Below are 22,025 nucleotides of genomic sequence, written 5' to 3' on the forward strand. Positions count from 1 at the left end.
TTTGATGAAGGAGATTGTGTCAGTCTAGATATGAAATTTCTATTAGGAAATCCATCAAATCCTATGCGTAATCATATTGGAATTCCACCGAGCGTCGTCTCCTATGCCAGATATCATAGCTTTTATTATGGCTTAGACTACGACGATGAATAGAATTACCATATCCAATGCGCTTAATCAAATCACGACATTTATGTTTAAATGCTTTGGGGCTTGAAGTAGGGGTAGGATGAGGTGTTGTCGGCACAATCAATATTTGTCGATCGTAATCATGATGGTCGCGGTGGCGCAGCTATAGGAGGCGAAGTTAAGTTTTCAACTTCTCTTTTAGAGATGATGGTAAAGGTGGTTCATTTTGGTTGTTCATTACCCTATATTTCTTTTCTTTTCTTAATAGAAAAGAAAAAAAAACTTTTAAAATTTTCAGGTGTAAAAATTCGAATATAGGGTGGGGAAAGAGATGAAATTACCAAAAGTAGACCAATCCTACGGAAACATTTTTAATACCTGAAACATGCAAAATTTACTTTTGTATAAAAGTTTACTAGTCCAAACTCGAACTTGTTCAAAAACTGTTTATTTATAACCCTATTCGAATCACTAGATAACGCGATTCGAAGTCTCATATCGGGAGTCATGGCTCTTATTATTCAAATAATGCTATCAGCATTCAAGCAGATGCTTCGGCAGCAGTGGAGACTTTCTTGATGACATATATAGGGTCTCCCACTTTAACCATCTTTGCCTTCCCTTCAGTTAGACTTTCCTTGCAAACCAAGTTCTGGCCGAAGTAGATCTGCCATATAATTGGACAAATAGTTAAATACAGATCGTTTATGCGGACAGTACTTAGAAGGATACAAGCATTGCAGCAGAATAGCTTTTAATTTACATCTTACCTTCCCTTGCTGCCTCTTGTCCGGTCGCAAAACCTTATCCGACCTGAATTTCATAAGTGTTTCATTAGGCTCCGGTCCAGCAATTGCAGTATCTTGGTTGATTGTAGGTACCTGATAAATGCACAATCATCTTTTTAGTTTTTAGCTATTTGAGGATAGAATATGCTTAAGCACGTGTAGTTATTAAAATCGTAAGATACTTGAAATGAAAATTAATTTTTCAGGAAATAAGCTGAAAATGCAGGAAGATTAGCTTCATACCTTACAGCGGGAGCATAGTTTCACACCTTGAAATGAAAATTGGCTAATCTTAATCTCTGTCCACAGGTCTTCGGAAAACGGCTCACAACCGACAACAAGGATGCTATCACAAGCAAAGTAAATGAAGTAAAAAATTCATAAATAATACAGAAAAGGAGAGGTAATCGAACTTAAGAGTCAAATACATGTTTTCCACTGGAAATATCACGAGAGGAATCTACTAAGATACTGAATTTGAAGGATTAGGTGAATCCTGTGGAAGTGTTGTTTATGGCAGCATGCTAAATAAAAACTAAGGGTACGAGCCTAAAGGAAAAAACAAATACTTCGGTCTGAAACGATTAATTGGTACAGGTTCCTTGAGAAGCTTGTTCAGTGCATCCAAAGATTCCTGCAAAAAAAATTGTACTTACAACATCAGGTTTGAGCTTTATTATCATCATCGTTAGCATCGCCGTTGGAACAAAAATGAAAATCATTTTTGAAGCTGGCCAACCTGAGATATTAGCATGAATGGGTACTGATCGGAAAACATTACGAAATGCCCTTGCGCATACTCAGGATCCACAGGCCTAGTTTCTGATGCTGCATTAATTAAATAATGTTGTAACCAAATTGTTGGCCATATAAATATGAGACTAAAACTATCTTAATATGCAGCACTATGCCGACATGGTTGTAGCATACTAGCATTTATAACACCAAGCAAGAATATTATATCATTGTCTTTCCCTTTTAAAACCCAAATGAATGCACTTAATGTCCTATTGATCGAAATGTATTTGAACCAAACCAACCTGCATTAAAACGAACCATTCGACTGGGTTTCCCAAGATAATCTGTAAACCATTTTGAAGCCTCGTCACCCTCATCCAAAGCAGAGCCAGACCATTCCCAAACTGAAACACCATCTGCCACTTGTGGTGGTTTACAAAGTGAGATCTTGAGTAAATCCATTCCAGGGGCTTTTATTTCTGCAAATGAAAGTAAATAATGGTCATGACAGAAAACCTCTTGAAAATTCTAACGGCAGTCGTGATCTGCTAGCATTAGACAACGGTAAATTAAAGAATAATGATAAAACTTTAGAACATCCCTATACTGCTAAGGAGAAGGGGCATAGCATTACAACTTTACAATATAGAACCACACAGCACCAGCGTAGGACATTAACAATATCAAATAATTAACCACACCTAATATAGAGAATCTGAGTTTCCATGATAAGAACAAGGGAACCAAACTTGACACCTCAATGGGAGAATCAAAAGAAATTGATGATATCGGTCTTTTTTACTATTTACACAAAATCTAGATAAATCATTTCAATGATTTTTTTACATGGTCAACTTAGATAGCCAATGATTATACGAACATGAAACACTATGATTTCTACAATTAGGGATTAGATTGTCGGCCTCACGCAATATATATGTTGAGATGCTATGGTGCAGAAAAATGGTGTAGCTCAGGTAATAGGAAAGATTTGGCAATTGGCATCTTTAAATCTTTCATCGACTCCAGCATCATACTAACTAAAAGGGAGAGAAAAGGAGCATGTAAGAAACACGAAATAGTTCAGGATTAAAGGTAAGTTTAATTTAGTTGATGTTCCAGGAAAAAAATATAGTGAAGCCAGTTTTTAAAACATTAAATCACAACAAATATTGCCATGTAAAAGCACAATTCTACTTCAAATGAGCAATATACAACTCATCACTTGCAATATCTTAGTTGTTAAAAACTAATCAGGCATGGATAATAATGAGTTGGTTTTACCCATATAGGAGTTCTTGGTAGGCTCCCAACCCTCTGAAAAAGCTTCCTTTGGCAGATTTACCTCGATTAGAGCAAGCTTCGGTTGAACCCTTTGAGTATATGCCCTCCCTTTCTGATTCACAATGAGCCATTGCCGATCCCATCGAAACCCTGTACATCCATCATCAGACGCATGTGAAAAAGAAATAACTGTTGCTTGCATAAAGAAAAATTGAACAAATTGATAGATTGTTGAAGCTTTGAACAGGCCTAATTAAGATAACTATACTATTTATTTCAAAAGATTCTAAAAGCTTGCTAATAATGTGTTTTAAGAGTTGCGTACACTCTTTTAAACTTTTGGAGAAGACAGCAAGTTGGTATGTGCAAATAAAGTTGAAAACCCCAAAGCAGTGTGACAAAATTATTAATAATTCCCCAGATTACAGAAAAAGGAAAAATAAAGTGATTCAAACAATAATCGCTTTCCTTATCCATTGTTGTTGTTTCCAATGTCATTTGGATTAACCTAATGAGTAATGAACGAGTGATCACATTGAAAACTCTGAATAGGAGTGATGTAAAATTTGGGTTTGGCACCAAAAACAGAAAGAGAAACCAAATTCTCCACGCAAGTATTAGAGTTGGAATTGCAGAGTAGTACGTTCGTTTGTGTTAACAGGCGAAACACAATAAAATAACAACAACCCGGCTAATAATCTGTAAGTATAAAGAACGGAAATCAAAGGGAGAATCAGTTAAAAGTATCGGGTCTTCGGAGAAAATATACAGAGAAGAAGAGAAATAAACCCAAAGTGGGGAGCTTGAAGTTGAGGAAACAATTCAAAGCATCAAAGACATAGATGCAAAGAAATAGAAGAAAAAAACCAGTAGGAGTGAGGGGAGCTTGAGGGACAGAGATTCCACGGCATGATTTGATGGGATAGATAAAGATTGATGATATCTTAGCATCAGCAGCAGTTCCGGTTGATGATGCACTCTTCTCCATCTCTTCTTCTTTCAGGCAACGATATTCTTCAGTTCCCAAGCAAGCGAAGACCCTTCTTCTTTTTCTTTAAGAGCAGGCTTGTTGAACTGGATTCCCTACCAAAAACGTGAATTGCACTTCCTTTATAATGAACTTCCAAACTGGGATAAGAAGAGTGGACCGCCCTCAATCCCAAGGAGCAGGCCCACACCCTTTACCTACTAAAAGTACTTTACTTTTCTTTTCGAATGCGCGTTACAATTTGGGCGCCACTACCTCACAATCCATGATTCTCAGAGAATCACAAACAACAGACCCCTATTTTTTTTTCTAGAAATACATATATTATTTCTAACTAAATAAAAATTAATATTAAATGTACGATAGATATAAATAAAATTTAATTGAATACAGGTCCCTAAGTCATTTGAGCTTGAATTAAGATTCTATTAATTATAATAAAATGTTATAAAGATATAAATAAACTTTAATACCAACCAAAATATGCCAACGAGTGTTGGCACACGTGGTTGTGATTTAGAAATTTGAGTTTGTAAGGTCAAATTTGAATCCTACCATTGTCACTTTTGGTGAACATTCTGTAAATTCTTATATAAATCTTAATTGGGTCTTAGGTGTTCCCCTCATTAACTAAACTTTATTATCATAAAAAAAATACCAACCAAAGTACAAATTCGATAACAGGCAGGGTGGCAGAAAGATGAGGAATACTTAACTGAGGCTCACTGCCTTTGCCATTGCATTTTTCATCATTCCACCATTATTCTTTCCCCAAAATTTTACAGTAATACCGTTACGATTTCATCAACAACTTCATTCAACTTCCTATTTTAAATCTTGAGATACTCGCAGAGGACGAGAAGAACACGAACAAACAAATGGAGACCATGATATTTTCTGCATTCATAGCATGTTCCAAATACTGACCATAGTTCTGTAATGTTTTTTAATAAGCATCCTCCTTGGCTTTTCAACATATGCTAATCTGTCTACATTCCGATCGAGTTAAAAACTAATCTAAAACAATATCTGCTCTTCATAGATGTCCAAAGCCTTGATAACCTTCTCAATGAATAGTTTCCGGTGCAATCTGTACCTGCATATGTAAAATGTAAGAGGGACTTCAACTTGGACTGTAATTAAGGAACATGTGAAGAAAAAAGTAAGGTATATGTCAGAATATAATACTTGATTGCTGTTTCAAGTGTCCTCCTTGCTTCTGGCACAGAATCTGTTGGCATAAAAAGTAAACATAAAGTAAATTATACTGATGTTCTAGATGATCAGAATAGTTTCTAGAAGTAATAATTTCGATTTCAAATCCGAACAGATGTAATTTTTTTATCGTACTTTAGTTAACATAATAAAAGTAGCAGATGCTCGACCATAAACCATGAAAATATCTTGGCACATCATTTTTAAAGGAATTTGGATTCTGCAAGCTTTCGGACAGTCAACAAGTTAACGTCCAACTCATATTATCGTTAATTTTTAATGGAAAATGACTAGTTTGAAACATAATGAATAGTCGGGTTATTATTTTGTAACTTTCAATAGTCGATGGACTCAACAAAGCAACTCTCTATAGTCGGGGGACAATTTTATAACTTTTAATAGTAAGGGGACTCAACAAAGTAGTATCCTATAACCAAAGGACCATTTGTGTACTTTACCTAAAATTTTATAACGAATTTTTGTATATGGATTTGTCTGTCTCAATTATGATCTTTTATGCATGAAAAAAATATTAGAATACATAAAAGATGGGGTAAACAGAAACAGTTGTGTTAAATATAGCTATCCTACTGAGAGCGCTTGAGGCATTTAAGATGGGGTGAACACATCCATTAGAATGTATCAGTTGAGAGTAAATATGCTCCCGAATCATGTTGAAGAGACCACACCTCATATGCATGGTCCACCAAAATCTTGGCTCTTGAGTCCCCAACATATAAGCCCACATGTAAGGGTGACCACTGACCACTCGAACACCATAATCAATAAGTGAAACATGGTGGGTCTAGCCCGAAATCCATGTATGGTTCAATATATGAGTAGAGAAAACACACCAGGCCGATTTACAGATAAGGCTCCATACCTACTCTCATTTAAGACTGCCCTATTTTCATTGAAAATCTTAGGTGGTCCTCCATTTCTGCACTTTTTTTATTCTTATTTGTACACTTATATTAAATTATGTCCACATTTCTGCTCATTTTTTATGCTTATTTGTACACTTTTATTAAATTCTGTCCGGATCCCATTTTTCATATTGAGACATCTCCTGTTAAGATCTAAGATCATTCTCCAACCAACGCAGTTATTAAATCCATAAATATTTTATGTTATTCGAGTGATTTTGATTCTATGAATAATGTAAAACATAAAACAGTCCTCCATAAAGGGTGCATCATTACTCAATCTTCAATAGTGATGGTTTAACAGATTAGTATATATGATAGTAAATAAAATACAATATTATATATATACAAAGACTCATTCTCTAACCCTAAAAACACTGCAGCATTCCTGGAAAGCTGTCAAATTTCTCATTCCTTTACTTACCTAGAAAACTTTTGCTTCTTCTTCTTCTTTTAAATATTGTCTCTGATTTCCCCCTACACTCTTAGTTGTGTATTGGAGGTTTTCTCCTGGCTTGGGAATAGTCCATTTCAGCTATCTCCATGATGTCCGCATACTGGTCATGGATCTCGGAAGTTGTCGGCGAACCAACAGGGAATTTCTCTTGCTGTTCACCATTTCCTCGGTTCACTAATTCGACTTTTGAAGTAGTGCTAGCTTTGTCATCTCCACTGTCTTCGCTCTGGATACATGCAGAGAACATAATGTCAAAGAGAGTTGCAAATGTCGGAATTTGAAGAGTCAATCGACTAAATACCAGGTTCGAGAAATAAATTACTATGTTAACCAACCTTTGAACTGGTGGAAGATGCAGGAGTTGCAGTAATAAGTTTCCTACTGTCTCCTGCAGAAAAAATGAATGTGAAAAAGTTGAGTATCAGTTGGTGTAAGAGACAAGGTGAACTTTTCTAGAGTTTTGATCGACATTTCAGCAAGTTCGATTTCTACACCACGCATTTCTTTAACAAAATGCTCCATATAACCACGGATGGACTTAGAGGGAGGCGGGTGGGAGCGGTCCTCTCACCCTTAAAAATTTCAAATTCCTATATATTTTAGATATTTTCTTTTCATTTCCTATTGTAAATATAGGTGTTTTATCCCATAAAATTTAATAAGTTATTTCCTACTTAAAATTTTATAAGGTTGTCTCCTAACATGAAAACATGTATCCGTCCCTGCATATAACATATAATTGATCCAACACAAAGAGGAATTAATCACAGTTTTGAGAAGCTTCATCTATCCCTGGTAATAAAAAATATGGAAGAAAACTGTTCCTAGGGGAGGTTAAATCCTTGGTCCACTGTAATCTTAATGAATGCATGGTAGTCAGTGCCAGTGGTGTGATTTTTTTTCCCTTCTGGTTACCTGTACAATGTCCTTTGCAGAAAATGACATCTCCCAAAACTCCATTACTGTTTTTCATCAAAGCTTCTTCCTGCATCAAAACAAGGTCCTTTCTTTATCTTAAAGCTCCTTAAATTATATTGAACTGAATGCATAAAAAATGAAGGAAATTGGATACCAACATGCAATTTAGAATGCCATGATGGTTTAAAACTTTTCTCCGATCGAATCCCTTCAAAAAAACAAGAAGATAAGATGTCAGACTTTAATTTATAAGTAATGGAGGCTTTATTGTGTTATTGAGAAAGAATTGTGGGATTTTACCTTCAACACTAGAAAAGACAACCAACAACACCAGAGAAGATACTGCTAGACCGGAAGGACTCATTTGCAGGACTAAAAAACAAAAGTGCAGATAAATTGTTAAGAAATATGATGGAATTCTTAGGTTCAGTAAAAGAAATCTGAGTTTCAATCTTTGGTTTCTCTTTCTTTTCTTTTTTGTATTAGGAAAGGAACTTTGAATGCAAGTCTCCTCATGAATTTCTACACCACTGGAACTGCCTGCCTTTATTTATACTACAACTTCGCTGTAAGGACCCACTTCATGTTCCTATATTCAACAACTTGAAATTTAATATATATATATATATATATTATCTATTCAAATATTATCTGATATATTTTATATGATGTTAAACCTTAATTTTAATTCTCAATTCTTTAATTTTAAATTTTAAACCCTAAAATCATAAACCATATATATAAATATTAAAAGTTTGTTAATAAAATATTATTTTTACTTTATGTGCATGAAATAATAATATTTGTAGTGCTGTAATGTTCAAAATTATAAACTTTACCCCAAATGCCCCATAGTTCAATCACGGATTGTGTGTGGGTCTTGTTGGAGGATACATAACCACAGACCCACATAGGGCTTTATGGGGGCAGGTTTTAAATTTTCGAATGTCAAAATGAAACCCAATAAAGATGATAAATTTTAGGAGAACGCTAACCGGTGTTAGTGTTCAGTGGTATTAAATAAATAAGTATATTCATATAGGAATATTTAATATATATTATTAAAATAAATCTATCCTATTATTAACATGCCTGGCTGAGTTAATGTCTCACAAATTAACACGATATCAATTCAAATTTATGGCAATAGAAAAAAAATTAATTTTCGTGATTAGACAACTGTATGTACTATATATTTTGTTTGATTGCGCATATTGTGTCGTTACATTTTAAGCTCTGGTGTCACCTCTTAAGGTAAAGTCAGCTCTTGACGAAAGCTATAAAAATGGCGGGTGGGGGAGGAGGGGACATTCCATTTAAATGAGTAATCAAATCAGATATACAGGAGTGATTTTTTACTGAATGATTGAATCGTAATTATTTTAAAATAAATTTTACACTTTTAATTTTTAATACTAGATTTATATCATTTAAATATCTCCTGTAATACGAATCATAAGATTCTAATTATTTTAATGTAGTTAATTTAATATTTTATATATTATATTGATAATAATATTAATTAAATTATACCGATTTTAGATATTTTAATAAAATTTAAATAAAAATGATTAAATTTGAGATTTGAGTGAACTGGATTAATTATAGGTTGGACGGTTAGCATTTGGGGGAGAAAAGGCGGGCCAATTTCCACGTGTCACAGGAAACAAGGAGATTGAATGTGACGGTGACAGAGAAGGGTTAAAGTCACCCCTTGTATTGACAGAGCAGTTTTGTCTTTAGCTGCCCAATTAGGAGTTCTTAATGATTTTAGTAACTCGAACTAGAATTGATTAAAATTAGGTTAAAATTTGATTCGAATTAGTTTGATTCTAGATTTTAATGAGTTGAGTCGAAAAAAGATTAACTTAACTCGATAAATTCACGAGCAGCTATTAAATTTTAATAATTATTTTTAAAAATTATTAATTTATTTATAGATAATGAAAAATGATAAATTACTAACCTTAATTTTCTAATAAAAATAAAGAAATACTAAATATTAATTAATAATTATTATTTTACTACACCCAGAATTAAACCTTAAATTATTATATATATATATATAGATTGTTATTTTGGAGTTTAAATTTTAAAATTACTTCATACATTCTTTCGATAATTTTAGATTAAATTTATTAATTTATATTTATCTTAAATTATACATCGTTTAGTAGATTTTACTTATAATTATAAAAATAAAATAAAAATTTTGATGAGTTTAACGAATAACGAGACGAACAATGAATTTAACAAATAACGAGTTTACCAAGCAACGAGCTAACTAGTCGAGTTGACCAATATAACATTTTAACAAGTATGAGTTGAGCACTACTCAACATGCAATCGGCTCATAAGTACCTAGTGCGGCCACTCCACGAGGAAGTCTACATTCACGGGACCACAAAGGATTACATGGCAGGTGATTGGGCCACGTGGGTATAGCCAGTTCACGTTGCATGTTTTCACTTAGGCCAACAGCAAAACATATTCGACACTATCAGATTCAAATAGCAGAACGCAACTGTAATAACGGCTGTTATTTCGCGGTAGTGTTATCGTTTGAAATCAATATTCGAGAAAATTATGGTGGGTAACGAGATCACGTAAATAACAGTTAGTTGCGCCCGTAATTTAACGTGTAATAGTGTATAGCGTCGATAACGAGACACTATTACCATTATCTACTGCTACTATGAAAAAAAAAGGCAAAACCGAAACCTTATGTGCGCCGTCGAGCTTCTCCGCTGGTGAAGAAGTTGAGCAATAACGATGGGCTTCCACTTTGTAAAAGATAAAACTTGAAACTTTTTTTTTGTTTAAAAATAACGAAGGTCGGGGTGGGGGACGGAGAGTTGAGAGTGATAGCATTTTTTTTTGTTTCAGACAATGAAAGGTGGAGGAAGGAGGAGGGAGGGAGAGTTGTCACATTTGTTTTATTTTTTATTTTTAAATATAATTTAAATGATATATTAATTTGACATCCTTTCACCTTTTAGAATTTATAATTTAATCATTAGTTTAAAATATAAACTTTAATTTTTATTTAATTTAGTCTTAATTTCAGTAGTCTAAATTCCTGTAATTTAAATTTTAAATTTAAATTTAAATTATATTTAATTTAGTTATTTTAAGGTAAATTGTGCGACATTTAAAAAAAAATCATGACCGCGACACCCGCAATGACATTAGTTATGTCCACAAACGTGATAAACGTAACGCGACCGAAAACGCAACCGCGAATATTATTTAAATCCATTAACACTATTCTGTCCAAGAGTTGTCATTTGGCGGTGCGACTCTCGAGAGAATATTTACTAAATCAAATATTAGTTAGACGAAAGCTTTAGTTTCCGAATTACACAAACACCAGATGATCTTATCTAATTGTTACCAGTACCTACTGTAACAATAGTTACAATTAACCGAACCCCCTTCAAGCTTGGCCAACGAACAAGGTCATCCACCGGTAATAGTGGCAACTCAACTTCTTTTTTGGTCCAAAAAGACAACACAATTTAAACGAATCCTTGATCGATATATATAAGCATTGCACTGCCAATTTGGCGACATTTGTCTCACCATTCCAAAGCGTTGCACCAAAAGCAATCTTTCTTCCATGTTGGAATTAATCTCTCATGTCCATATTATATATCGGTTTATTGTTACTTTCTACGTCTTCCCATACCTAGTATTTCCCCCATGCAAGTTCACGTGTTTTGTCCTGCATTAATTCTCACATGGAGCGGCGTGAGCTTAGCCCTTATATGTGAGCCCATCCTCTTGAGTCTCAACCTTGTTACAATATGGCGTTAGCGCTCCGGGGAAGGTTGCCGATGAATGCACCTACCGCCGACACGATCCAATTGCTTTGTACATGGCCTTTGTTGGAAACACAAATTTTAAGTCTCCCTTTTTGGTCGTTCTTAAACGAGGTTAATAGATGTTTCATTGTATCGGTTAATCGCATCATTTAATCTCTCTTAGAGGATTAAATGCTTCCTTATTATTTTAGAAAATGTTTAAATTTAATTTAATTGTAAAAAAAAGTTAAAATAATACATATACGTTATTTTTAAAAAATATCATAAATTTAAACATTTATTCTTAAATTTCTAAATTCGCTGCCGTCTTATAGGACTAAATTGTACTGAACAGGTAATGAATCCCACCACCTGGCACGGTTCATGTCCTTGGACGGCAATATAAATTGTGTTGGGTGGCAGAACCTATGTGATTGTCTCGGTCAATTGTTTATGCCAAATAAATAAATAAACACACTTTTAACTTAATTATTTTGTTTTTAAGTTATTTGAAAACACATTCTTAAAATATGACCTCCATTCTAAATTGATCCTTAAGCTTTTGAATATTTCAATTTCATCACAAACTATGATTCATTATAAATTAATCCTCAAAATTTTGAAAATTCCAATTTCATCCATAAACTAGGACTCTTATTATAAATTAATCTTCAAACTTTTTAATCTTCCAATTTCATCCCCAAATTCATCCAAACGTGTAATTAGTTTCAACTATAGTTTAACCTAAATTTTATTTTACTTTACAAACATATAATAATATAGTTTGACCTAACAATTTTATTAATAGGGTTGTGATTAACATATACTAATATTTTGGTAAGAAATTGAAACGTTCAAAAGTTTAAGGACTAATTTAGAATAAGTGTCATAGTTTGGGTATGTAATTGGAATATTTAAAAGTTTGAGGATTAATTCAAAATGAGGGTCATAGTTTATGGATGAAATTGGAATATTCAAATATTTAGGTATCAATATAAAATGAGATTCATAGTTTGAGGATATGTGAGGCAATTGATTATTTTCTTTTTTAAAAAATGCCGGTAGATTCAGGCCTGGTCCAATACTATTTTAGCAGGCCATTATGGTTAGATGAGTGACTTGCAGTTCAAGCCCTTTAATAGCATTGCCAAAGCACGGAATGCGCAAATGTGTAAATTAGCTAACCCAATTTTCATATGTAATAGGGTAAGGGGAGGTAGGGTAGTAGGCTGCCCCCAATTCAGGTTGAGAGCAGCTTACATAGAATACCTACGTTATGAATTGCCCTCAATGGGACTCGATCCCACGACCACAAGGTTAAAAGCAGAATTTATATTTCTTTGGAACATACAAGGGCAATGGTTCAGGCGGCTGAAGTAGTAGCACATAGCTGAAGAATGCCTTTGTCAATTGTACGACGAATCAAGTCAAAAAGTTCATCTCCAATCCCAAATCCAAGCATCCTAGCCATGTCAGTCGTTTTCAATCTGGGTTTTGGAATGCCATGTTGTTTAAGCCAAGAATACACAACGAACACCTTCACGATGAACAATTCCAAGGCCTTGGGATTAAATACAAACCCCATTCTCCTGCCAACAAATTGTTAGCCCATGGAAAAACTTTCTTGCATCAATCAAATAATTAGATGGTGCATTTCAATCCTGTATGGTACTTGGTGGGGGACTAACATGGCAGCATAACGAGCTAATTCCCCAGCTCGCCAGTCCAACAACACGGGAAACAATAAACTTATATCAGGAAATTCAGACAGTTCTCGTGGATCGTCTCTTGTATATTTAATTTTAATTCCAATTGTCTTCTCCAGAAACTCTTTTGGTTCACCTGGAAACAATAGCGCCATCATTCATTAATCAAACAACCTGATCGAAATTAAAGGAAAAATGGGTCTTCTTTTAATGATCCATACCAGATAAAGGTGAAGTAATTACAGTAGTATTCTGAAATGGGGACAAATCAAGCCGGCTAATTGCATCATTATCAATAATTACTTCAAACCGGCCTTCACTCTACTCGAGGGGAATCTGTGAAGAAACAGTTTCAGATGCATGAGTTTCCAGTTCTATTCTTGAACAGCTTTATCTACTTTCATATTCCTAAACACGTCTCTGTTTTTCCAAATTCCAGAAACCTGGGTAAGTTTTTACAGCTATGAAATTCTTGTTCATTTGTTTATTCGAGATTAAGCTTAAGTGGGAACAGAAAATGAAAGCGACTCTGAAATTAGCATGGAACAAAGTTTACTAATGGAATTCAGATTCTTACCATCATCTTCACCCGATAAGGAGAGGTCGAAATTTCCAGAAGGATAGAAGGAAACTGAGGTTGCAAGCTGTCCTCTTTGTCGAGTGAAGTGGGAAACAGGCAAAGTTGCCATGAGTGAAGGAGAGAAGGGAGGTAAATGATTAATGGGAGTAGCCATGGAGCTGTTATGGTGCGAATGCAGTCTTTATAATTAGATTCTGTTATTTTGGTTTCAGTTTTGTCATCAAAGTTTCTTATGGTAGCGGCCATATGTTTTCATATCCGTTGTGTGAGGTTTTTGTAGGATGCAAGCTCAGCCCTATCGTGTTCCCGATTTAAATAAAATACTTCTTGTTTGACTTTTTAAAAGTTATTTTATTATAACTATTTTAAACAATTAAATTTTATAAAATACATATTTAAAAATTATTTCATTAAAAGTTTATTAAATATATTTTATAATAATAAATTTTAAATAATGATAATTCAGAGTTGAACCCATCAAGTGGTCTAAATGATGATTAAAGGGAGTATTATTCTCACTAGAGATCTCAGATTTCAATAATTTCGTCTGTAGAATATATATATATATATAATATTATCTTATAATTATTTTAGACTTTTAAAAATAATAATAATTTAAAGTTAAAAGTTGATAACAAACAGTTTTAATAGGGCACAATAAGTGATTAAAGTTACCCATTATTATAACGGGTAATATATATTTTGGTACCTAAATTTAGATTCGAGGTGTAATTTTATATTTAAATTGTTTTAATATTTTTTATATAATTAGGTACTTAAATATGATGAATTAGATTTAGACTGATATTTAATTTTGACTTCATTATTTATATCGATTCAAATAAATTATTCATTTTAAGTTTTAATTTAGATCAAAAAGTAAAGTTTTGGTATTAATTTGAATAGAAAAATTAAGTTCAAATGTGTTATTGAATAAAATAAACTTTCAATACTATGATGTACCTTAAAACGAGTCAGTGTATTATTTTTTTTGAAGGAGAGTCGGTGTATTACAAGGAGTGTCTTTGACACCCCGATATTTTTTGAAAAATAATTGTTTTATAAATTTAATATAAAAACATTTAAAAATAAAATAAATATATATTTTTTAAAAAAAGTTACGAGTACCTTTAAATATAAACTGACACCCACTATTTATTTTCATCCACTTAAAATCCTTTTTTATACAATTTTTAATTTTAATACCCAAAATAAATATTCTCTACATTTAAAACCCTAAAATAAAATTTTTAACTCCGCCATTGCCTCTAAAGTTAAACTCAAGTTTTGAAATATAACCCTAAAAAATTGAACTATGGGGTTAAAATATATTTACCTAATATTCTTTTTTATCCAATTCGCATCTTTTTTTTTTGGGACCAAATTGAACTATGAAATCAAACTTAAATATAAATTTAAACAGGAAAAAGACAAATTTAGACACTTGGCTTTTTTGAAAAAACTTTAGTATCAAATGAAACTTAAATCAGAATCACATACCGAAATATATATTTACCCATCTTTGTAGAACACAAACTCAGTTATTTGGTGAAAATGAAAATGGTTGATGTGGACTATTATTAGTCATAAATTAGTTTGTATATCTCCCATGGAGATTTTCCACTTGGTATTTTTTTAGTAAGGGAGGTTATCATCTCCCGTGGTTGCTGACGTTTCTGCTGCTAATTCCACAGGAAAGTTAAACACAAACCGACGAACACATCTGCATATTAAAATACCCGAAGCGCCAAACTTTGCATAAACCGCATTTCCAGCGAATCGGTGAGTCAACCTCTCCATTTCCTGTCCCTTTAATGGCGATTGCTCCTCCCTCTCTTTGTCCTCTTCCCAAGTCTCTGTTCCCGGAGTACCCTTCTTTTTCTCATCAGTTGCCGTTACGTTCTTCCCTCCATTTCTCTTCCCAACCCTTCCGCTTCACTGTTCGGGCGAGCTCCGCTGTCGCTGTGGATTCGTTAAATTCTTTTATTTTTTTATTCGGTTGAATTATTACTAGTTTTGAGCAACTTGAATCATCGTGACAGATAAAAAGCCAGAATTTTGTAGTAATTGAAAAGCTTGGATTGATTAATGAAAGTTTAAGTTGCTAATTACTTTTTTTGTGCTGAAAAAACCATGCTACTGTTGTTAATTACTGAATTCAGTAGTTTGTGGTTGGCCTGTACTCTGGCCATGTTGGATCATCTTTTTGTTCTTTTTCACCCAACTGGTTGTCTTGAATCCTTGTTACTACTTCCCTGTTCTGCAGAAGTGTCCCAGCTGAACCTTATGTTGACTTTATACTGCTTAAAATGTATAACATAAGTGTTCCATAGAAAAGTCAGATGCCTTGTTTTGGTTCTACGTTAGGATTAATAAAAGTTATATTTTCTTTTCAATATTTAAGAAATCAGAAAAATCAAACAGTGGAAACTGAGTTGTTTTCTTGCCCTGTGTGCTATGAACCACTGATAAGAAAAGGCCCTCCAGGTTTAAACGTGTAAGTTAGAATACTTGATCTTTTGATCATTATTGTTTGACAATCTAATGGATTTGCAAAACTTGCAGGGATGCTATCTACCGGTCTGGAGTCAAGTGTAAGAAATGCAGCAAGTCATACTCAAGTAAAGATGTATATCTGGACCTGACTGTCACTGCTGGACTGAGAAGCTACACTGAAGTCAAACCAGTTCGGACTGAGCTATTCCGGTATGCCTAGCTAATATATATTACATGGATTTACACTTGACACCTTCACACAGATCTATTTCAGTGTTCTGTCTTAAGATTTAGGTTAACATGCAATTGAAATCCCGGGATTAGTATATCTTTTCGAATCTGATTAAGCTAGAGAGATGAACAGCATTTCGTGAGTGAAAAAATGAATTAGTGCCCAAGCTCCAAAAATATTGGAGAAATTTGATCACATTGGAACAAAGATGACTTTGTAACAATTCTCGAAACATTCGTAGAGATTTGGAGTCTACTTTCAAGTCTGTATTTACTTTATGTATGCATTTACGCATATTTTACTTTCTGCTTCAAATTAAATGTAAAAGGCAAGTGATACAAGCAACAACCAATCGAGCCTAAATCTATCATTTGAGTCACTAACTCACCATGCTTATTATCCGTTATTAATTTCTTGATTGAACTAAATCACAATTAAGTTAGTAGGTTAATTCTATATATCAGAATAAACTTGTTTGATTCCAATACATGACGCTACTGTTTTAAATGAGATAACAAGATATTACTAGTCCTGAAACAATTCACATGCTACTACTACAAGAATGATAACTGTATCATAATACACCTCCAACCATTAAATTTTGTGGCATAACTAGTTTTTGTGTATGCAAATGTATTTTTTCACTAGATTGTGCTTTCATCCTTGCTAGGAGTCCTTTGGTATCATTTCTCTATGAAAGAGGCTGGCGTCAAAATTTTAATCTAAGTGGCTTTCCTGGGGCTGATGAAGAGGTATTTTGTCTGTGGATTATCTCCGAAATCCTTATATTGTATGGCTTATTTGTTGAGTTTGTGATGTTTCTGGTTTTGTCTAACTTTATGTTTCCAAAATAATGAAGTTCAGAATGGCTCAGGAGTACTTTAAACCTGCAGAAGATGATACTTTAGTGGATGTTGGCCGTGGAAGTAGTTTGTTTTCTCGAAAAATTGCCAAATTGGGGACATATTCTGGTGTTATTGCACTGGATTTTTCTGAAAACATGCTTCGGCAATGTAATGATTCATTAAGCAAGATGCGTCTGTTTCAGCTAGGTAATTATCTTTGTTGCTTTAATTTTAACGTTGAAGCAGTTATTGCAGATATCAGTGAAGGTTTATATTTCGTCTCATGCCAAGAACTGATCAATACTTCACTGGAATTTGCAGCAATATTGCTCTTGTCAGGGCTGATGTTTCCAGGCTTCCGTTCTCATCCGGTTCTATTGATGCTGTACATGCTGGTGCTGCTTTGCATTGCTGGCCATCTCCTTCCAATGCCGTAAGCATTATTTTCTGTCTTTTATGTGCATTCTTCCTGAAACATCGCCTTGCAGATCTCCCATAACATTCTTGGTTTGACACCTCCGTATACATAAACGGAATTTGTTATTTTCTTCTGTCTTAGTTTGTTTGTCCATAAAACTGGTTTGGTTGGGCATAGTTTTCCTAGAATTCATTTGCAGGTCTAATCTGGAGAAAAGAATCAACTCAATAAGCATCTTTGAATTCATTTGTCTCGTAGACGGAGCTGTGAAAAATCCTCACAACTGGAGTTTAAGATTATTAAACATCTTGATAATGTTCTTTACATGGCATGCTACTACAGTGCAATTTTACTTTTTTTCAGTGTATGGCTATAGCTCTCAGGACTTTTCTCTGAGTTAGAAAGAACTTCTTAGACGGCCACTTGCTAATTAGTCGTATATTGAGAAGTGGCGGAGTCCTTGTTGGAAGCACTTTTCTTCGCTATACTTCTTCTACCCCCTGGTTAGTAAGACCTTTCAGAGAGGTAAAGTACAGTGTTTAATCATTTCTAAAACATTTTAGCATTTTCTAAACCGAGTGTTTAATCATGCTGCATTTTACAACCCCGTCTCATTTTATTTCTCCGTTCACTTTTGCTGATATATGTATTGTTGTTTCTCTCTGTCCTAACTATAAATAACATCCCCTACATATGCGAAAATAAAACCCGAACTGGTATGTTGATGTCTGCCTTCCGTGCATCGTAACGCATAATGCTGTTGCAGTACCAGGAGTTCTATCAGACATTGTTCTTACCTTTCATATTTGTTGCAGAGAGTTATGCAAAGTTATAACTACCTTACAGAGGAGGAGATAGAGGAATTATGGACAAATTCGGGTCTTATGAACTATTCAAAGAAGGTTCAGCGATCTTTCATTGTGTTTTCTGCTCAGAAGCCTTGAAGCTGGATTGGATCATTCGAATGCTCTTTTTCTTTTGTGCAACATCTATTATGATCCATATTGATTTGTCTTACGAGGTTAATGCAATATAAATATTGCCTGCTGAACTGATGATTGTGTGAACACTTCATTAGTATACTTGATAATGAACATATAATGAAATAGATTCTCACATTCAGATACACTCACCACCTTTTGAATGCTTTAAAAAAAGTAGCAGTTGCTGTAAGAAAAAGAAAGCAGCATTGCACGTGAGCTAGGCTTTGGTAACAACGCTAGGATTGTACGAACCATATAAAAACTGGATTTTTTTCACTAATATTAAAAAAAATCATAAATAAAAAACATATTTTTTCTCTGACGCTGAACAAAGTTGCTGCGAGTGATTCAGTCACACGTGTAAAATGAAAAGGGCAGTTGGGTCAGAGAAATGACCCCTCGTGCGGTTTGCATGCCGGTGCACTCTGGGTTTCTTCTTCCGCAGCGCGCCTAGTTACCCCTAAATGGTTATATTATATTGATGCGCAGGACCTTTGCCTTTTGACCACCTGACTTATTCAATAGAAGAGGAACCATTGTGTCCGTTGAAGACACCCTTTGGCTTTCAATTGGATCCCTCTCCACGTGAGTCTGCCTTTTCGTGCACGTGTAGATGTTCGTTGGGGACTTTCCTTTTCCCTTAATTCTGTTCTTTACTTGAATTATCACGTACTCCAATGGATTTGATTCAGATGTAATATATATTTTCTATAACAGGAAATGGAGGATTATTCGGGATTGATTTTAGGACTTAATAAGGATTTAAGTGATGGCTTCTTTATTATATCACAAGTTTGATCAATATTAGATGTAATATTTTAAGTTTAAATTCAATCAGATTTTATTTGAGTTTTTTATATTTTAATTTTTATTTAATGTCATTTTTAAATAATTATTGTTATTTTTAAATATATCCTCATTGAAAAATAATTTACAAGTAGGATTGGGTTTGAGGAAGTCAAAATGGCTCTTAGAAAGATGGGAAGGGACAAAGCTGTCGGTCCTGATCAAATTCCTATCACTGTGTGGTTGGCCCTAGGAGAAGAGGGAGTTAAGTGGTTGACCAACATCTTTAATATTATTTTAGAGACTGCCAAGATGCCAGAGGAGTGGAGAGAGTCTACGGTGATACCAATCTATAAAAATAAAGGAGATCCCCAACGTTGTGGTAACTACAGAGGTATTAAACTCCTCAGTCATACCATGAAGCTATGGGAAAGGGTGATAGAGGCTAGGTTGAGACAAGTTACTAGGGTTTCGGAAAACCAATTTGGCTTTATGCCAGGCAGGTCTACCACGGAGGCGATTCATCTACTTCGACGGCTTATGGAGAAATATAGGGAAAAGTCTAGAGATCTTCACATGGCGTTCATTGACCTTGAGAAGGCTTATGATAGTGTTCCCCGCGATACGATCTGGAAGACTTTGGAAACGAGACGGATCCCAACTGCTTATATCTGGGCGATTCGTGATATGTACTGTAGATCTACTACTTACGTCAGGACTACAGTTGGCGACACCGAGGCATTCCCGGTGGAAATCGGACTCCACCAGGGGTCGGCTCTTAGCCCTTACCTCTTCGCCTTGATTATGGACGACATCTATTGTGCGACACCAGACGGTGTACCATGGTGTATGCTTTTCGCTGACGACATTGTCTTAGTTGCTGAAACAAAATCTGAGTTGAATAGTAGACTGGCTACCTGGAAGACTGCTTTGGAAGAAAAAGGTTTAAGGATCAATATTGAAAAGACAGAGTATTTATGTTCAAACTTCAATGGGAACCAAAATGATGAAGATGTAGAAGTATGCATAGAAGGACACGTTCTCCCCTCAAAGGATTGTTTCAAGTACCTAGGGTCTATGATACATAAAGATGGGGGTGTAGATGATGACGTTACACACCGTATAAAGGCGGGATGGCTAAAGTGGAGGGCCGCTACTGGAGTTCTGTATGACAAGAAGGTCCCTCTAAAACTTAAGGGAAAATTTTATAGAATGGCAATAAGACCAGCGCTGTTGTATGGATCAGAATGTTGGGCAACCAAGAAGGATCACGTAAGGAGGATTGAGGCCGCAGAAATGAGAATGCTTCGATGGACATGTGGTAGGACTCTGAGGGATATGACGACAAACTCTACTATTAGGATGTCCTTGGGGTGGTGTCTGTTTCTGAAAAATTGAGGGAGGGAAGACTACGGTGGTTTGGGCATGTCCTTAGGCGACTACCGTCGGATGCGGTCAGGAGGGTAGAGTCGATTACAGTCGACGGTGCCAGAAGGAAAGGACGACCAAGGCGAAAGTGGGAAGACTGCTTGAGATCTGATTTGAGGGATTTAGCCCTTACCGAAGACATGACCTCTGATAGGAAAATATGGAGGCTAAAGACTAGGGTAGTCGAGTAGTGTGGGTCACATCTATAGGGTGTATCATCTCTGTCTTCTTTTAATGTTTTTGTAGTATTTTCCATGACTTATACTTTTTATACGTTTCTGTTATTGGTATTTATGAAGGATTAGAACTGGGCTTGCTAACGTTGACTTCTGTGTATCATTCTCTTCATGTTTCCTCTTTTAAATTTAGCCGGATCTTATGTTTCTGTCTATATGCAGAGATTCTTTCGCAGGGATTATTATGCAGGGATTAATTCCCGTTACAGACGCACATATGGTTTTAATGACTGCATATGAATACTGTTTAGCTATGTATTTATGTATTTATTTATACATGCATTGCATTTTATCTAAATTTTTAATTTTTCTGACTGCCGGAGGTCTTCCACGGAAGCTACTCTCAACCTGGCGTTGGGGGTAGCCTACTACCCTACCTCCCCCTTACCCCATACATATGGGAATTGGGTTTTGTTGTTGTTGTTGATAGTTTTTTTCTCCACGAGTGAATTTAGTCTAACGTTAAATGTTCTTAAATAATATTTTAATTAAACGAATTATATATAATTTATTATAAATATATAAAATAATTATCGATATATATTTTTAATTTAATATTAACCACATGTATAGCAAACTCCAAGATTAGTAAAATTGAGGGCGAAATAGCAAAGTCCAATATTAGCCTTCGGAAGGAGCTTAAAGGCACCTCAAGATTAGTAAAATTGGTTAACAAACTCATTAGTGCTTTTATTGAGTTTAGGGATTTGTCGGTCAACTGTTTGTTACACTAATATTTATATTTAATGATTTTTATAGTTTTATAGAAGTGAATCAGGAATTTATTTATTCATTAATAATTTAATTGAAACATGAAATCGTGGTAATACACAGATTGATCAATCCTTGGTGGAGTAGTTGTGCGGTTGAATCCCTCAAAACCGGGAGATCCCCGTACTTGTCTGTGCTTGTAGCTGAGTTGAGTGATTGCTGGAAATTAATGAAGATGTAGCACCGGCCAACAAAGCAATGCACGGCATGCCCACCTCAAATCGCCATCCCATTTTTACCCTATAAATTGCCTTAATGATCATATTATATGTACGGTTTTACTTGGTTTTCAATTCAT

General features: G+C 34.6%; 2 protein-coding genes and 2 pseudogenes across 4 annotated transcripts; 1 reads left to right on the plus strand and 3 right to left on the minus strand.

Annotated features, from left to right (window-relative positions):
• Positions 1-531: 531 nt before the first annotated feature.
• LOC120156906 (mitochondrial amidoxime reducing component 2-like) lies at positions 532-20,226 on the minus strand. Of its 3 annotated transcripts, none has more exons than XM_039168175.1 (10): positions 20,219-20,226; positions 11,053-11,057; positions 3,807-3,939; positions 2,940-3,089; positions 1,958-2,134; positions 1,657-1,745; positions 1,487-1,551; positions 1,161-1,263; positions 900-1,010; positions 532-796 (listed from the first exon to the last, which is right to left on the minus strand). In XM_039168175.1, exons 3-10 carry the CDS (start codon positions 3,925-3,927, stop codon positions 671-673), a joined length of 942 nt encoding a protein of 313 aa, XP_039024106.1. In that variant the 5' UTR covers positions 3,928-3,939; positions 11,053-11,057; positions 20,219-20,226; the 3' UTR covers positions 532-670. The 3 variants fall into 3 exon arrangements, with proteins under 3 accessions (XP_039024106.1, XP_039024108.1, XP_039024107.1); XM_039168177.1 differs by lacking the exons at positions 11,053-11,057; positions 20,219-20,226 and adding exons at positions 3,980-3,994; positions 6,501-6,515 and having other exon boundaries at positions 3,807-3,938; XM_039168176.1 differs by lacking the exons at positions 11,053-11,057; positions 20,219-20,226 and adding an exon at positions 6,501-6,515 and having other exon boundaries at positions 3,807-3,938.
• Positions 6,531-7,962, minus strand: LOC120156908. Its single transcript, XM_039168178.1, has 5 exons — positions 7,744-7,962; positions 7,602-7,651; positions 7,441-7,510; positions 6,861-6,913; positions 6,531-6,751 (listed from the first exon to the last, which is right to left on the minus strand). The coding sequence occupies exons 1-5, from the start codon at positions 7,805-7,807 to the stop codon at positions 6,554-6,556; spliced, it is 435 nt and encodes a 144-aa protein (XP_039024109.1). The 5' UTR covers positions 7,808-7,962; the 3' UTR covers positions 6,531-6,553.
• On the minus strand, positions 12,610-13,686 carry LOC120157267 (annotated as a pseudogene).
• LOC120156909 lies at positions 15,175-18,565 on the plus strand (annotated as a pseudogene).
• Positions 20,227-22,025: the final 1,799 nt, after the last annotated feature.

This window comes from Hibiscus syriacus, unplaced genomic scaffold (assembly GCF_006381635.1).
Source record: "Hibiscus syriacus cultivar Baekdansim isolate YM2019G1 unplaced genomic scaffold, ASM638163v2 tig00111238_pilon, whole genome shotgun sequence".
In the NCBI taxonomy this organism is placed as follows: domain Eukaryota; kingdom Viridiplantae; phylum Streptophyta; class Magnoliopsida; order Malvales; family Malvaceae; genus Hibiscus; species Hibiscus syriacus.

Coding starts and splice junctions, on each gene's coding strand:
- LOC120156908 (XM_039168178.1), bottom strand. CDS start 7,807: ATGAGTCCTTCCGGTCTAGCAGTATCTTCTCTGGTGTTGTTGGTTGTC. Junction 7,511..7,601: donor CATGGCATTCTAAATTGCAT/GTTGGTATCCAA, acceptor GTTTTGATGCAG/GAAGAAGCTTTGATGAAAAA. Junction 6,914..7,440: donor CTGCAAAGGACATTGTACAG/GTAACCAGAAGG, acceptor TTTTTTCTGCAG/GAGACAGTAGGAAACTTATT.
- LOC120156906 (XM_039168175.1), bottom strand. CDS start 3,927: ATGGAGAAGAGTGCATCATCAACCGGAACTGCTGCTGATGCTAAGATA. Junction 3,090..3,806: donor AGCTCCCCTCACTCCTACTG/GTTTTTTTCTTC, acceptor ATGGATGTACAG/GGTTTCGATGGGATCGGCAA. Junction 797..899: donor ACAAGAGGCAGCAAGGGAAG/GTAAGATGTAAA, acceptor ATTATATGGCAG/ATCTACTTCGGCCAGAACTT.